The 17,240-nt window shown below is 39.2% G+C and overlaps 1 protein-coding gene across 1 annotated transcript in view; it reads left to right on the forward strand.

Moving 5' to 3' along the window:
* The first annotated feature begins 2,856 nt into the window (after positions 1–2,856).
* The window catches only part of LOC149002361 (uncharacterized), a 30,646-nt gene continuing 16,262 nt past the window's right edge, over positions 2,857–17,240 (forward strand). The window contains exons 1-4 of the mRNA XM_089138023.1: positions 2,857–2,991; positions 5,510–5,565; positions 5,694–5,765; positions 5,868–6,220. Of these exons, the coding sequence (XP_088994149.1) occupies positions 5,529–5,565; positions 5,694–5,765; positions 5,868–6,220 (462 nt within the window). The 5' untranslated portion in view covers positions 2,857–2,991; positions 5,510–5,528. The remainder of the gene's footprint in view (positions 2,992–5,509; positions 5,566–5,693; positions 5,766–5,867; positions 6,221–17,240) is intronic.

Raw genomic sequence — 17,240 nt, forward strand, 5'->3', positions numbered from 1 at the left:
ATCAACTACGTCCAGATCTTCGTCATGATCCTGATCTTCCAATTTGCACTCAACCTCCGCTATCCTTCTCCAAAGACGGTTTTGCCTTGCTCCATTTCAATCAGATTCAACGGTGTCTTCTCCTCTAGATTGTGTTCGGGCGACCAAAATCCTCGATCGGGTTGGTTGAGGTTGACTTTCTCCTTGATGCTCTATGTCCTCCCGACGACTTCTTTGAGGTAAAGATCCGGTCTTAGAAGGTATTGAGATACGATCTAGGGCGCTGATCCTAGTCCTGTTCAGTGTTCTTTGATGATGGTTAAGACTTGAATGGATTTTTGACCCTTGGCTTGTCTTCCTCTCGGGACACCTCTCCTTTGTCGGGATCCTCTGGTGGTTTGGAAAGCTCTCAGTAGCCTTCCCGCCTGTGTGTTTCGTCTTGGTCCTTGCTCAACTCCAATTTGATGGATCAAGTCCTGCAAGACCCCCTGCATCTCGAGCATTCCCTTCCAAAGTTCATCTACATCTGCTATAGTAGCATGCCCCTGGGGGCCTTTGGAAGTGCCTTTCTCTTTGGATTTTTTGGAATCAGATTATCCTCTGGAGGATCTTGTTCCACTCGGGTCGAGCGTTCGGCACCCTCATCTTGATGTGTTTGATCATCTAAGTGAGGGTTTTCGCCATCAGTTTCTTGCCAAGTGCGCCCATTGTTAGCTCCTCGTCTTGCCATGACTTGAAGATTGTCTTTCCCACAGACGGCGCCAAACTGATGTGTCACAGTTATATCGCCGTTCCCGACTAAGCCTCCTCTCATTCTCTTGAGGATGAGTCCTGCAAAAAGAGTTAGATGCAGGCCGGCTCGAATACCGGGCAGCTGCCTTTGATGGCTTAGTCAGACAGTGAACATGCTAAGGTCTCATGCAAGAACTACACAAGACTACGTTCAGAATGTATTGGATGCTTACCGGAGGGGCTTGTCTTTGTTTTTATACTGTAAGTATTACCTTTTTTGTATTTGGTATGTTTACCCGACGAGGGTTGTTGTTTCTCCTAGGATTACGCCTCCTTGTCATTGATCTCGCCCGATCGGTTGCTGAGTTGATTTTCCCTATTGAGAGTGGTTGCCATATAAGTCTAGCGTATGTCACGCATTGATTAGGCATGTTGGTAGTTGTCCCGACTAAAGGACATGTTTGGTCCCGATCGGGTCTGACCCAGTCGGGTAGGAAACTCCCGTATCACTATAGATCGTTTTCATCCATCTCTAAGGGTTCAGTTTCATCTAAGGCTATCCGCTCAAATGAACCACAATATGTCAAGGTTCTTATGAGTATGACTCCTACAATATCTCACATGGGTTAAGAAACTAGGTGGGGGTTATTACATAAAATGTTTATAGTTTTTTTTTTTTCCGCCCTTTTTTCTTTTCTTCTTTAATTAGTTTTAATTGCATTTCTAGGGATTTTAACAGTGTGGAAGATTTCCTAGCTTGGAAGACAATCTTCTTGCCAAGAAGGATTCACTAGCCTATTTCAACTCCTTAAAATGTAAGAACTTTTTAATTCCCACTCCTTACCCTATTGCTACACCATTGAGTGAATATTTACTTGGCCAAAATAAAAGATAACAATGCTATTGTCTCATTGGTTTTTTTGCATTGTGTACATGCAACATTTACATGCCCTTTTTTTTTTTTTTTTTTTGGATTAAGAGTTTCTTATATACCAGATGGGAATGAGAATATTAATGCTAGCGAATGAGTGTGAACCCAAAACCTCCCCGTGGGAGGTTGGGCCTTTTACCACTTTACATGCCCTCTCTCTTGAGGAATTGTTTCTTTTATACGTGCTTAATGACGGTCAAAATGTTAGGAACCTATCCAGCTAAAAGTGAAAGGATTTTTGGTAAAGGAAACTGAAAAGATGTTGGGGAAGTGTTTATTTTAGAAAGCTAACTCCCTATTTTTTTTGGTGGAAAATTTTGATCGAACTTTACTCCCCAAAATAGATATAAGACAGCCCCTATAACACATAGGAGGAAAGCAAGCACATGGACAAGAACGGATACCACCCGTTCAATGCTTTATGTATTCAATTCCGTTGCTCAAATGGGTCAACGGCTCAACTAGACCGGTGGACTGCAGTCATCAAGAAACACAAGTGGCTCTGGACCCCACAACAAGTAGGTTTAAAGTTCCTTCGCGTATCCAAATTAAACGGTCATCAGGTCATGTGAGTTGGTAGGGTTAAGATCTGTAGATGGTCGGTAATGATGTAACACATCCCTTCCAATTGGGACCCACCCAGCTATGACCTGGACCATTCTCTTGTGGATCCCGCTAAGGCGCTAAGGCCTGGGGACCAGGATTCGCCTTTTCTTTCCTTATTATTGTACAACCTGGCAGGGAATAAATGTTAAGTACAAGCCAACCTCCTTGTTCCCACGGCAGATTTGGGTGGTTTGTTTGGGGGTTGTTCTGTGGTCCCACAATTATAGTACCATACGATTGGCAGACGTGGTGGCTTTTGAAGGGCCCACTTTAAATCGAATCGCCTCAGGTTTAGTATCAAGACAAAGAAATAATTCCGTTGCTTGTGAAAAAGTTACCCATCGGTTTCTTATAATATCCGATCGTATCATGAATCTGACACGTGTCAATATCTAAGGCGAAGACAATTCTGTCCTTGCATTGTGAAGCTCGTTCCAAAGTGGACACGTTCGAAGCTTCTATAGCGATTTTGCCACTGATATTACAATTTATTTACGATATTGCCATTACTCATTGCACTGAGCGGTCGTCGCTTTCTTTGCCGCCTTTTCTCGCCCTCATAAAACGGGCGATGTTACTGTGTTACTCTGTGTCTGTCACTAGACCATTTCTATCCCTGTCTCCTCTCTCTCTCTCTGCTTCGAAACCCTAGGGAATCAGGTTTTACTTGAAGTACCAAAGCTGGAAATTCTTCTGTTGCAGCGATTCTTGCTGCATTTCGCGATTTGCCGAAGAGTAAGAGGGTATGTGTTTCAAAATTTTCTGCATTCATTTTACATCTACTTGCTACGTTTGGTAGAATGTTCTTTTTATTCGGAGTTCACCCAATTACTGTAATTCGTGTATTTTGTTGTTCAATGAACTAAGTTATCTTTTCCTTTATCTTCTTGATTCTTTTATTCACTTAATTTGAAGCTGGAACTGCTCCATTGCCTGAAATAGTTGTGATGAAGCTGCATTGACGACCTCCATATCGGTTTGTTTTGTTGGGAATCTTCTGTTGTTTAAGATACTTGGAGGCGCTTCATCTATAACGTTCTTCGTTTGATTTGCATCCATCATTAGGGAAGCCACCTGCTAACGTGTGAGGTGGTGAACCCTGAGTATGTCATAAAGTCTGAAGAATCTGATGGATATTAAGCCTTTCAAATGTTTTTGAAGTGCATGCTTATGGTCTGGTGCATTGAGATGGATTGATTTCTGTTTCCACCATCTGATTAATGTCTCTTGCTCTGATAATTTCTCGATCCTACGTAGCAGTGAGGAGATTAACTTTGTCTGTGGCGGTCGAATTAGTGCTTCTCCATTGCACTTGGTTGTTCGTAAATTTTATTTATTTTACTTTTTATTTTTTGATGGACAACTCCCTTTTATTATTTAAGTAAGAAGATGCTGGATAAGAGGGAAACCCTGGAATAGTCCAAGTAGTGGCCTACTAAGCACAGATTGACAGGAAATTCTTTTATGGATCAGATCTTGATTTGGATATGTTTATTTCCACCATCACAGCCAAATCTATGGCAGGCTGGAAAAATGTGATTTTTGAGGGACAGTATCAAATGAGTTAGTTATACTATTCACTAAACATGTTTCTTGTATAGTACTCTTGTCAAAAGGTTTACAATGACTGCTACTATTACTACGCATGTAGCCTTGAATCTATGGACATAACAATATACAAATGGTCCAGCCATTGTCTTATGATATCAGATAGTTCCAGCGGATATTTTGAATAGCTCTTGCAGTTGTTAGATCGGGCTTTCTGTTGATTACATTTGACCTTTGGTTCACTTATGGTTTAAGTGATTAACGACCTCTTCCCATCACATGAACCAAAGAAAAATAGATCATATTTTTAGAATTTTGTAGAGCTAAATTTCATAACAATGAAGTTGCAGGGGGTTATGTAAAACGTTATCATGCTATGCGGCACTCTACCAATACTAGTGCTGTTGTCTGTAGAACTTTCAAGACACCTGGAGGTCAAACCAGTATGCTGATCTTTCAATAGTTTTGAATGCTATTCCTAGAAAAATAAAAAATGTATGAAAAAAATATGTAATACATGAGTTTTTATTTAATTTGTATGAAACAACTTGCTTTTTCATACTGAAGAGATGGTTGATGCTTTTCAAGTGAGTGGTCTCATGTTGGAGTCTTTCATTCAATACACCTATTTGCTAATAAATTTAAAATTTTCATTCCAAATGAGCTCCAGGGCAGGGGATTTGTGACCTTTCAGTTAAACAATTGACTTCTTGATTACGTCAATCAGATGAGCTACTGTGCAGTGAACAGCTTTAACCCCCTAATTGCTTTGATCTATAAATCAGTTACATTGAATAACACAAATGCTCTGGCTTCTCAGTCCTGCAATCTAGGGACATATTGGTTATGGATGGAATTGAACATGCAGTTATGAATTTCAATTTCGTTGTTTAGTGGACCTGCCCAGTTTTCTGTTCTACTTTTCTTCAGTATGATTATCAGGACATTATTGTCAAATCCATGAGTGATAGGTTTTCAAGTTGAGATAGCTTTTTTTTTTTCCCCCTCTTTTGGGGGGGGGGGTGTTTGTGGAGATATGTTGAACTTGCAGGTAGTTGAAGTAGCTTTCAAATTTTTATTCCTCTTTATGACTGTTTCCATTACCAGACTACTTGCACTTTCCCAGGAATAATGGTCCTGACAATGATATTCTTTGTAAATTTGTCTACTCCATATGGTTGTGGCACTGCTGGATGAGGGTCAGTAGAGTTGTGTTTTGACATTCATACTCCCACATGGTTCTTTACAGTTGTGGCTGCAAAGAACCTTTCTAATTTCTAACTAGTTCAAGAAATAGATAAATTCTTTCAGAATTTTAGTTGCGATGTTAGATATTTTACAAGGCCTGTATTTTTGTTTAATTGAGGTAAATATTTCTGGAGCTGGTCTATATCTGCAATGTTATTGTTCATTCATTTTGATGTTATTGTTCGCTTTTGACATGATAAGCCAGATATGAGGTTTAGCATGTGGAATCCAGAATAGTTTTGAATTAGCTATAAGCTTCATCCTCATGACAAAAGTAAGTGTTGTTTGTTGTCTCGGCCTGCATGGGGAAAATTCTACCATAAGTCCTGGTAGCGATACTCGTCTATATGTATATGTATGTATATTATTTATAGTAGTGATTTTCAGAGTACTTGCAGCAGAGTCTGTGTTCCTTGTGTTTTTTTAGATAAATGATATGATGGTAATGTTTCTTTGGACTTTCAGGATATCCTGTTGTTTAATTATGGACTGGGATCTCTGGGGTCCATCATACCCTCAAGGTTTCTCCATTTCGTATTGATATTTTACTTGAAATTCTTTCCTCTTCCCATGTCCTATGATCATGATGTATTTTGGAAAAATATGTATGTCAGTATTTATTTTTGTTAATTGAAATTTGAATCTTCAGAATCACCAGAAAACAGCTTGGGTATACAGCAACATGAATGGGAGTGTGACTTCTACTTTGGTTATGGTGCAGGTATGTTATCCCTCTGTTTCATATTCTGAGCCTTTGGGCCCCATTTCTGAACCAGATTTATAGTACTTCCATTCTAACTTGGCTTGTTGTTTCCTGCTGAAGATGTGATAGAAGAAGATGCTTTGAATGAGAAATCTTGTGTAGAAGCGCTAAGAAAATTGATATCAAAAGCAAATATTGAAATTGAAGAGCTTGAAGAGGATCTCGCGGTCCTTCAAACCCAATTAGAGTGGGCTGAGCAGAACAAATTAAAAGAGTGGTTTGAAGTATGCTGTAAAGGTCTGGAAGAAAAGACCAACTTTTTGGAGCTTTTGATACAGAATTTGAAGAATGAAAATGTTCAAAATGAGTGTGATCATGATTTTCAGTCACTTATGCATGGAGATCCTCCCAGGAGAATTTCTGAAATGGTAAAGGATTTAATCAGAACTTGCTGCCAAAGAAAATCTGATCAGGTTTGAATGTTTGTTTTTTCTAAAACTTTCATAATCTAATTCACTCGAATTTTTCTCTCTGTTGTCTTCTTATTTCTATTACAAAGGTGGTTATTAATTGCATTTATAATCAATACTGAAGCTGTCTAGAATTTTTCTTAAGAGCATATTTTTTCTATTAATTTTCTGCATAAGATTCTCCTTATACTTTTGAATAATCTATACGATTGCTTTGTTTCTGGGGCAAAAAGAGGCTTGAGTCTTACAAGAAAGATTAGGAAAATGTTCATTTGAAGTGGTTGGCTGTGTAAAAATCATTTCCATGACCACTTTCAAGAGGATTTGAGGATAATTATGCCTAGTGTGGGCTCACTTTCCTTTAACACCCAGGGTGGTTAATCATTAGGGGAGGTGATGCATGTGCAGTGCCTTGGTCTGACTCAAATGTTTGGGTGTCCATGTGAAAGTGAGTTGGGTCCGTCGTCTAGATTTAGTAGGAAATAGGAATTATTTTAAGTAGAGATAATAATGTAATGTCACAATTTTTTTTGGGGGGGGGGTCTTGTTAGAGTCATTAATAGCTAGTTATAGTTAGAAGTTTTAATTTTGTAGTCAAGAGTCAATAGCCAATTTCAATTGTATGGTTGCGATGGGATTGTTGAGTCTTTAATACTCTTGTAGCAGGCTTATTATTGATGAATAAAATTTTGAGCTTTCTTGATAGTTTCTTGTGAGGTCAATGGCATAGCAATAGTTGTGTCACTTGTGTGACCATCTTCTTCTTCTGCAGTATTGATTTTTTTTCCCACCCTGTGGCTTTAATTTGTTCAGAGCTTTCCTCTTCTCTTAGCCTACCCTTCATCAATTGGCGTCAAGGTCTAAGGATCCATCTCCTTACCCATCAGGCTTTCTCACTCCTTCTCATTAACGTATCTCTGCTCCTCTGCCAAAAGCCATACATAATTCAAAAATGAAAAATCCCCCACAGCCCTATCTCATGGACCTCCTTTCCAACCCCCAGTTACCAAATCTCCTTTGCTTACGCCTTTCACTTTAAGCCTATGACAAAAAAACACTGCCCTCAATTTCCACAGTAAAACACCTCTCCCTCTCTCATCCACCCAATTCCTTGACTCTGTTAAGGCACCATGCAAAGGTGCAGGGGCAGGGGTAGTTTAGAATATCGAAATAATCCATGTGGGAGTATTACATGGCTAGGGTGTTTGTGGGGTCTTTCGTTGTGGGGGGGGGGGGGTTATGTAATGTGAAATTGTAAAGAGGGAGTTCAGAGGAGTAAAGTTAGTTTGCAGTGAGTGAACTGGGGTGAGTTCACCGGTTTTGTTAGGGATAAGCATCGCCAGGATTGATTGTAAGGAGATTCACAGAATGTTATAGAAATTCAAATTTCATTTGTTCGTTTATTAGTTGTGATCCAACTTTTGTATTCATTTTGGTGACATCGAGCATGAGGTTCCAGAGGTGAGGAGTGAATTGTTGCCAGAAATTGCAGGTGAGCAGAGAGAGGTTAGCCGGACATTGCAGCAGTATTTCCAACCAGACTCCAACCAGAATTTTTTTTCAATTTTTAATGAGAATCATTTCACTGATTTGACAAAAAACAAAGCAACTGTTGATTCCTACCAAAAAAATAAACAGAAGGGGGGGGGGGGAGGAAAAATGGAGAGGATAAAGAGCAAAAGGGAGAGCGATATACAGAACCCATCAATAAGGGGAGACGAAGTAGTGCACAGCTAAGATCAATGATGAGTTAGATCCATTTAGGCAATGGATCAAAGAACTAGAAATAAGGACATAAATTTAATAACTTAGCGGTTAATGGAGGAATTTCTAATGATGGAGGGATGGCAGAATGGATGTTTCAACCAATTAAATTTAGTCACTGACTTGTTTTGAGATTAGATGAGCACTAGAAGACCTGTGTTAGTAGCTTGGGAGTGACAGTCTCAGCAGAAACAACTTAGGAACAGTACCAGCAGATTTTGATCAAGAAAAGAAGAGAAAGAGATATGGATTTGGCCCTCTCAGCAAGGCTCCTTCTACCCTAGGATTTAGTAATTGACAGCAAGGTTCCCTTGGCCCTAGGGGTTAAAGCTCTCAGAGCAAGGCCCTAGTCTTTTAATCTCTCAAATTGGATAGGAGAAAAGTGGCAACAAAGTAAAGCTCCTTTCATTAATTTCATCATCATTCTCAATTTCGGGCACAGCTTGTTAGAATTTCAGCACCTGTAATTAGCCTAGGGACTGAAAGTAAGTTCAGAAATAAATAGAAGAATAGAAGGAAAAGGGAGAGAGTTGCATGTGGATCTTTTGGCTCTCCCTTGCTACTTTATTTATAATGCAAAACTAAGTCTTAGTTTAGGAAAGTTTCCTAAGCTAAGTTACAGTAAAAAAGAAAATTTCGTATTGCATAGGATCTCCCAAATCTACTAAAAAGGAAACTATCCTTGGGAGATTACTTGTCAGTCAAACAATGAGAAAATTAGAAAGTAACCAAGATAGAAAGTAACAAAAATAGAAACCTTGATATTCCAAGACTTGTGCACCAAGACTGCTTCTCCAAAATAGAAAATTGTGCACCAAGGCTGTTGCAAATTCTCAAGACTCCCCCTCAAGTTGGAACATATACAAAGAAAACTCTAGCTTGAACAATAAAAATAAACTTGGAAGGCAACACTAGTCTTGAACCGTATAGCAATAGGAGACGCTGAAAAACGCTGAGAGGAGTTCACCAATAGATAATCAACATCAACTTAGAAAAAAAAACTTTTAACTCTTCATGTCAGACAAAACATCTAATAATGAATGCAATTGGCGATATTGAAAACAAACAAAATCCCCAAGTATAGTAGCATCAAAGGCATTATCCAAATAATGCCAATAGTAGGGAGGAACCTCCACACTAACTGATAAAATATTGTAGCTTCAATGTTCAATCATAAGCTCTTGCAAGAAGGCAAAGTAGTAGACAAATGTATGGGGTAGGTAAAATGTAGTATGGGCTACTGGGGACTAAGTAGGTAGTTAAAAGACAATATATGTTATTGCGGACCAAGTAGTGATGGAATCCCATGTGTTGGGTTATCTTCAGGATCTTCTAATTAAAGTTGCAGCAGCTAGTTAGGAGTCTTTGAAGTTTCGGCTAGGGTTTAGTAAGGGGGTCTACAAGGCTAGTGATGTGCTGAACTAGGTCTGAAACTTAAGGGATTTCAAAATTCAGGATTCAAGTTTTGAATTCTAGGTCAATAAGGGTTTCGGATGGGCTGGGAGATGGATTAGGGTTTGCTGGTTCTGTGGCTGTCAAGGACTGTTTGATGGTTTTCTGCTGTTCAGAATTGATCTAAGAAGAAAGGTATGGGAATTGGGAAGTTTCAGTCTTCCAGAAATTTCAACAACTTCTCAACAAAGAAGATGAAGTGCAGAAATTCTGAAACCAGAATTTAGGGCTGTTATGGTGGAACTAAGGTTAGGTCTTTGTTCAGCAGGCTTGGGTGATTCTAACAGGGGTAGATAGGAGGGTTTTGGGGCTGGGAAGTGAGGTTTCCAAACTGGCTTAGGACTTAAAACGTGGGAAGCAGAAAGGAGATGGTTAATGGTTTATAGGGTTTGGGAAAGGGTTGGAATTTTCAGAAAACTAAAGGGGAAGGGGCTGGGACTGTCGGTGATGAGGTTTGGGTTGTTCCTAAGCTCTGTAACTGAAGGGAAGGGGCTTAGTACTTACTTGAAGTGGGCTGCTGCTACAGGAGTTGCAGAAAAGAACTTGAATGCGTGGAAGCTTGAAGATGAAGAAGAAGGAGATAATCAGAATTGCAGAAGACACTTTCTACCCAGCTGCAGGTCACCCTTCCAGGGATCCCACGACTTCCCAAATCGAAAATTTCAAACTATTTCATTCAATCAATTAAACTCCCCAAATTACAATGCAAAAGAGGCTATTTATAGCCTAAACAAAAGACTCAGACTCAAAAAGGAAAACTTGGTTGCCAAGCAACCCAAAGCTACTAGACTAGTGCCTAAAATTTAGGACTCATTAGGAAATAGCTCTTTCCTAATTTACAACTCAATGACTCTTAAAAAGGAAACAAGACGGACTCACTAAGACTCCAAATTAAAATTTAAAAACAGAATTAAAAAAATTCAGAAATAATTCTGACCTAACCCTACTCGAATTAAGGGGTGAAAATGACCAATTTGCCCCTTTGGTCAGTTTCGGTCCCCCTTGTTTGGCCCTGTTTCATATGGGCCTGGGCGCCTTCTAGGATCTTTTGGGGCTGCTTGGGGGCTGGATACATCAAATAGGTAAGGTAGTATGGGTTCTAAGTTGGCGGATAAAGATAGTATAGGTTACTATGAACCTAGTAGGTAGACAAAAGGCAATATGTAGTAGGTAGATAAAAGACAATATGAGTTATTGCAGACCAAGTTGTTAGATAAAGGTAGTATAGGCGTTATTGTAGAATACCATCTTAGGAGGATAAAGATCTTCACCTATAATATTCTTCAACAAATCCTGAGTAGATATAGAGTCTCCAATCTCCCCCTCTTGTGTAGCATTATATGTGGACCAATATGATGACAACCAATTGCCAATATCTCTAATTCGTTACTGAGGAACTATGTTACGTAATGAAACCAAGTGTAAGAACTTCCAGTCATTGTAGTAGAAAATTCTAAATCATTAGCATCAACCCAAACGGGGCAGTAGCAAAAGTAGTATTTATAACAATAGTAACCGTGTAGTACGAAGGGAAGCACCAACCAATGTTAAGGTAGGGAATGCATCAGAGGAAGGGCCGATAACCAGTAGCATGTCCCAGACGTCCCAAAAAAATAGCAAATTAACTCTTAAGAAAATTACTGAACCAGCAGCACCCATGTTGTAGCAGTAGTAAGAAAAGGTCTTATTTATCTTATGATATAGGATAAGAAGTAACCTATGCTCCAGTAGCACTCTATAGTTCACAAGAAGATCCAAGTAATAGCAGTCACAAAGCAACCCCCCTTATTTACAAGAAGAATAGAGATTGATGTCGATTCTGGTTAATAGGGCTCTGGAACTAATAATCCTTATAATATCTACCAGAAGAATAACACAACTGAGGTTGATTCTGGTAAATAGAGTAGCCGTGTTCTTCAAAAAGAATTCCAAATGATTTTAGTTTTCAAAACTAGTGATAGAAGCAATAGGAAGGCAATTTGGCATCAACAGAATTTTTCTGCACAAAACAGGTGCACTAGGGGTATAGCTTGCAGCAAAATTCAATACAGCATCAAAAGAATTTTTCAGAGTAGAAAATTCAATAAAATAGGGGAACCAATAGTATATCTTGTAGCAAAATCAAATACGGCATTGACAATATCTTTTAGAACATACAACCAATTGAAGAGCAGTAGCAATTGAAGAAATCACATGAAACAAATTTGGTTCAGGCAATAGATGCAGTCCAGAGAAGCAAAAAAGAGTTGATTGGAAGTAAAATAGATGTTCAGGTTGGCGAAGAGCTGTAGTAGCTGAACAGGTCCTCCCATGTGCAAAAAACTTCACTAATTTCTGGATTCTGTGTAGTGGTACTGTCAAGTACATAGATCACTTAATGAATTGTGAAGAAGGATCTCTTATATCATTAATGCAACAACGGGTGGCTGCGCACCATGTAAAAAAGAAAATAGAAAAAAGAAGAAGAGAGTATTGAGAGAGAAGAAGCAGTCCCTAGGCTGATTAAACCTGCTTTGATACCATGTTATAATTTCAGCAGCTGTAGTTAGCTGAGTGACTAAAAGGAAATTCAGCAATAAATAGAAGAATAGAAGAAGACTGAAGAAGAAGACTGAAGAAGAAGAAGAAGAAGAAGAAGAAGAAGAAAAAGAAGAAGAGAAGGAAAAGGGAGAGAGCTTGCATGTATATCTTTTGGCTCTCCACTAGTACTTTATTTATGATGCAAAATCAGGTCTTAGTTTTGGAAAGTTTCTTAAACTGAGTTTCAACATAAAGGAAAATTACGTATTATATAGAATCTCCCAAATCTACTAAAAAGGAAACCATCCTAGGGAGATTACTTGTCAACCAAGCAATAAGAAATAAGAAAATTAAACCAAAATAGAAACCCTATATTTTAAAATTTGTGCACCTAGACTGCTTTTCTAAAATAGAAACTTCTCCAAATAGAAACCTCTGCAACTTGTGCACCAAGGCTGTTAAAATTCTCAACCCGGCCAATTGCATTTATGTAGAGCAATGGTTTGCTCAATGTAAAAAAATAGAAATAGAAGTTCCTGATTACTAAAATAGAAAGTAGACTTTTTGAGTTTGTTAGCTAATATTCTCTTAGAGCTAACAGAATAACAACTTACTAGCATTTAAATTAGAAACTTCTAGGCTTTGTGATCCAGCCCCATGCATGAATAAGTAAATATAAGCTAGCTTTATAAAAATTGATAATGACATGAAATAGTAACTAAATAAGATCTTCAATCTTCTAAACAGTTGATGTAACTAGGGTTGGACCCCTCAATAATTGGGCCTCAAAAACTAGACCCAAAAGGCCCACTTTAAAGCTAGCCGAATACCCGGTTAAGTATTTATGAGACATGGCAGTCCTAGTCTAGTTAAGAGTCTCAGTTGGAATCTAATTTTAAAAAGATTATTTATGGATAATTACCTATTTATTTTTCCAAGATTATTTAGAAGATTTCTTTTGGTTGGTGTTGAGTTGTAAAGGGAATTCTAGTCCAAAGAGGATTACCTAGTTAGAGTCCAAGTCTGATTAACTAGTTAGAGTCCAAGTTGAGTCCAAGTGTCTATGTAATATGGCTATAATTAGAGCCACCCTCTCATGTAATGGACAGTTGAATATTAATGAATGAAGATTGGAGTCGTGGGAGTTAACCACACGATTGGGTTAAGTATTTTTAAGAAATTCACTATTCTTTCCTTCTTCAACTCAAGTACAACAACATCCTCCTTCCCCCCTGATGTAGAATTGAAGACATATTCAAGAAAGAAGAAGCCCATTGGGTTAGCTCCATCAAATGCCTAAAGCTATCACCCAAATCAGCCCATGCCTTTCATGGACTAGGATTGGTTTAGTGGGTTAAAGTTAGCCCACATATTTTGATCTCCATGCTCTAGACCTAAGCCCAAGTCTAATTCTTGAAAAGTCAATAAAAGAGGCTGTGCTTTGGAAATAAAACGACTCATTCTCAAAGGAGTTTTCATTTGTCAAGAGTTAAGTAGTAGTTGAGTTATTAATATGTAGGTGGTGTTAGTTAATGGTTGGATGTTACAATTAATGTTTAGAATGCTATATAAATAGGCTTATGTAAGAGGGTCAGGACACAACTCAACACTCACATTTGAAATCAAATTACTTCGTTAGCTATTTCCTCTTTGAAGTATCCTTGTGTTTGATCAAGGAAGATTAGTGTTCGATCCAATCGATCCACCTTGCGTTTGAAGCCTGGGTGTACTTTGTCATTTTTAATTTTCTCTCAATGCTCTTACATTGTTCCTTCCATGTCTTCTTTATAGTTCTACCCCTGTCTTGAAAACCTATTCAGTCCATGTTTGTTAAGCTAATATCCTTGTACTACCACTCCGGTTTTCAGCCTACCTTAATATCTGAGTTTTGTTTATCTTGAGTCTATTAAATATGAAATTATTCCCTGTGAAAGATCCTATTTGGCTACCGTTTTTAATCAATCAAATACAATATTATATTATTTGGTATCAAAGCCATGACAGAGAGTGAAATTTCTAGATCTTCCAATCCAATTGACCCTATGGCAACAATGATGGGGATGCTTCAACAACTGAGCAACCAAATCACTGCGAACCAAAAGCAAATGGACGAGGGGGTCTAAAAAATGGAGGCCAGAGTTGTTGCCTCTACTCATGCTCCTCACCCTCCACTTGGTGAAGAATCCCAGCCAGATCATTCTATGGCCAAATTTCCTCCTCGGAAAAATGTAGGGAGAAGACCCCAAAGGATTCCAGTTGTGCAACCGACTTTCGAGGAGCACCTGTGAAGTTATTTCGTTGGAGAACAACCTACATTCAATAGGCATGTTGGTGACTCTCACAGGGTTAAGCTTGAACTCAAAGAATACTTGGGTAAGCATGATCCTCAAATGTTTTATCAATGGTTGGTAGCGTTGGATGACTATTTTGATTGGTATGAACTATCAGAGGTACAAAAGATGAAGCTAGCACGTATCAAGCTAGTTGGAGCTTCACGTGAATGATGGAAAACTCGTGAATATGAGTTGGAAGATCGTGGTAGAGCTCCAACTACATGGGAGGAAATGAAGGAAGAACTAAGAGAAAAGTACATGTCATCTACTTTTCGATTGCGACTACAAGGCAAGTTAAATTCTCTTCGTCAAGGGAACTTGTTAGTTGCAGAATATATGGAAAAATTTGACTCTCTTTCTTCTCATTCATGAATTTGAGAGAGGGAGATCCAAATCTTGGCACGTTTCAGATTGGGTTTATGGCCTGAAATCAATAGGGCCATTGGCGTTGTGGATGTAGAGAATGTGCGGGATTGTTTTGAAAAAGCCTTATGTGTGAAAGAATTATTGGCATCTGTTAGGACCCTAGGATGAGAGGCCATGTGGAATGAAGGTTAGTTAGGGTTATTTGAGATAATAAATAGAGGGAAAGAGGGAAAGAGGGAAAAAGGGAAGAGAGAGGGAGAATGTTTTATAAGAGTTTTGGCAGCCGTAGGCTGAGGGACACCCCAGTGTTAGGACCCTAGGATGAGAGGCCATGTGGAATGAAGGTTAGTTAGGGTTATTTGAGATTATAAATAGAGGGAAAGAGGGAAGAGAGAGGGGGAATGTTTTATGAGAGTTTTGGCAGCCGTAGGTTGAGGAACACCACTGTGGGGTGTGGGGGCGACTGGCACCATAGAAACCAGAGTCTATCTTGTTATTTATTGCATTCTTATATGAATTTTTTGGAAATATTATTAGGGTTTCATCAATTGGTTGGATATTGAGTTAATGAAATACGATGGGCTGGGGATTAATGGAATGGGCTGGGCCCAAGGGGGTTTCTTAGGAAAACGTACGACCCAATCTTTGAACTTGGATCTCTTGGGCTCTAAATCTGATTCTAAGCATGCCTGAATTGGGCCCGAATTAGAAGCTCCTGGCCCTTAATGTTTGAACCAAACTAATTGACCGGTTTGGGTGAGCCGAACCAACCTCAAAAACCCTAAAACTCCACCATCTTCTTCCTTTCCTGCTAATAGAATTTTTGGCCGCCTGCAACTTGTCGTCGATTGTACCTGGCCTTCTTCTATGCTTCTTCACTTCACTGCATCTCGATTTTATAGCAGAATATTGCTCCTCCACTTTGGTCCGGTAGGTATCCTCACTCAATCCTATCTTCATCTTTTTGCTCCACGTTTGGTGATGCGTGACTTCCGTAGCTGGCAGTACTTCATCCTTCATTCGATACTTCTCAACCTGGTTGTTGTCTATCTCCAAATTTGATGTCGGTTGTCTCCCGTCGCTAAACTCACACCTCAGAGCTTCTTTGAATCCCGTCCAAGAAAATGCCCTCCAATTCTTGTGATAGATCCAGTCAAGTGCCTCTCCTTCCATATGTTGGATCGCTCCCCCAACCACCTGCTCTTCCTCGATCTGGTTCTCCCAGCAAAAGAGAAGAACCTCTAAAATCCATCTCTGAACTCCTCCTTCACCAAAAAACGAAGGCAGTGCCATCACCTCCCTGGATTGTTACAACTTTGATGCCAATTGATGAAACCCTAATAATATTTCCCAAAAATTCATATAAGAATGCAATAAATAACAAGATAGACTCTGGTTTCTATGGTGCCAGTCACCCCCACACCCCACAGTGGTGTTCCTCAGCCTACGGCTGCCAAAACTCTCATAAAACATTCCCCCTCTCTCTTCCCTCTTTCCCTCTATTTATTATCTCAAATAACCCTAACTAACCTTCATTCCACATGGCCTCTCATCCTAGGGTCCTAACAGCATCCAACAACAAAAGGTTTGGATACCAAGCTGGGGAGGTTAGGCGAAATTTCCAGCACCAAAACCTACTACAACAACCCCTACTTAACCCACATTTCCAACCCGACAAGATAAGGGCAAGGCTTCTATTGTCACATCTAGCCAGCCGGTACCCTATCTGGAATACCCGGTGGAGTGATCCACAATCTCGAAGATCAAGTTTAGGAACGATCATATCCACTTAGCACAAAAATATAATCAAAAGCAATGATAAATCGAATGTTTAACTTTGTTAATCAAAATATCAAGATACGGTTCAAGAATACAATCAGAGTGCAGAAAATGAAACCAATCAAATGTAGAGTGAGGCGGAAAATCACTCCACAGACAAGCGGAAGGTAGATCTAAAGCATATGAAGATTACAACCGGTTCCCAACATGATGGGGGAACAAAGCTAAACTATGGTCTAAACGTTAGAAAAAGGATGGAACAATATCCCATCGCTAGCACTCAAGTGCTAAAGCTGAACTACTACTGATAAGTATCAGGCTCGTGCTGATAGTCTTCACCAACGTAGTCACCATAACCAGTATTGTATGAGTCATCAACTTGGTCTTCATAGAACTGACCATCGTAGTCAACAGTAGTAGTATTACCTGCATAAAAGTCTAACAAAAGATATTGCAAAAAGGAGTGAGTTCAAAAGAACTCAGCAAGGCTGTTCAATCCATAATAACATAATAACACATGGAAGCAAACCATACAAAATGCAACATGATATGAAACAGACAATGCAGATATGCTTCTAAGTCTATGTATACTGGTCTATTGGCAGACATGCTTTAAGTCATAACACCATACTTCTTTGGGTTGTCAATCACTTCCCCTCAACCATTTAAGATATCTTGGGTCTGCCGTGGTAATTGGGTTAAGGCATCCATCTCGGACATTCCGTGGTTGGGGTTTTAGGTCACCGCTCTCTCACATCACTATTGGTCAAGTATTGGCATATGTTAGGGTTAAGCCTAGCCAAATGCAA

This window comes from Hakea prostrata, chromosome 10, assembly GCF_041222555.1.
Source record: "Hakea prostrata isolate BN-2017 chromosome 10, UWA_Hpros_2, whole genome shotgun sequence".
NCBI lineage: Eukaryota > Viridiplantae > Streptophyta > Magnoliopsida > Proteales > Proteaceae > Hakea > Hakea prostrata.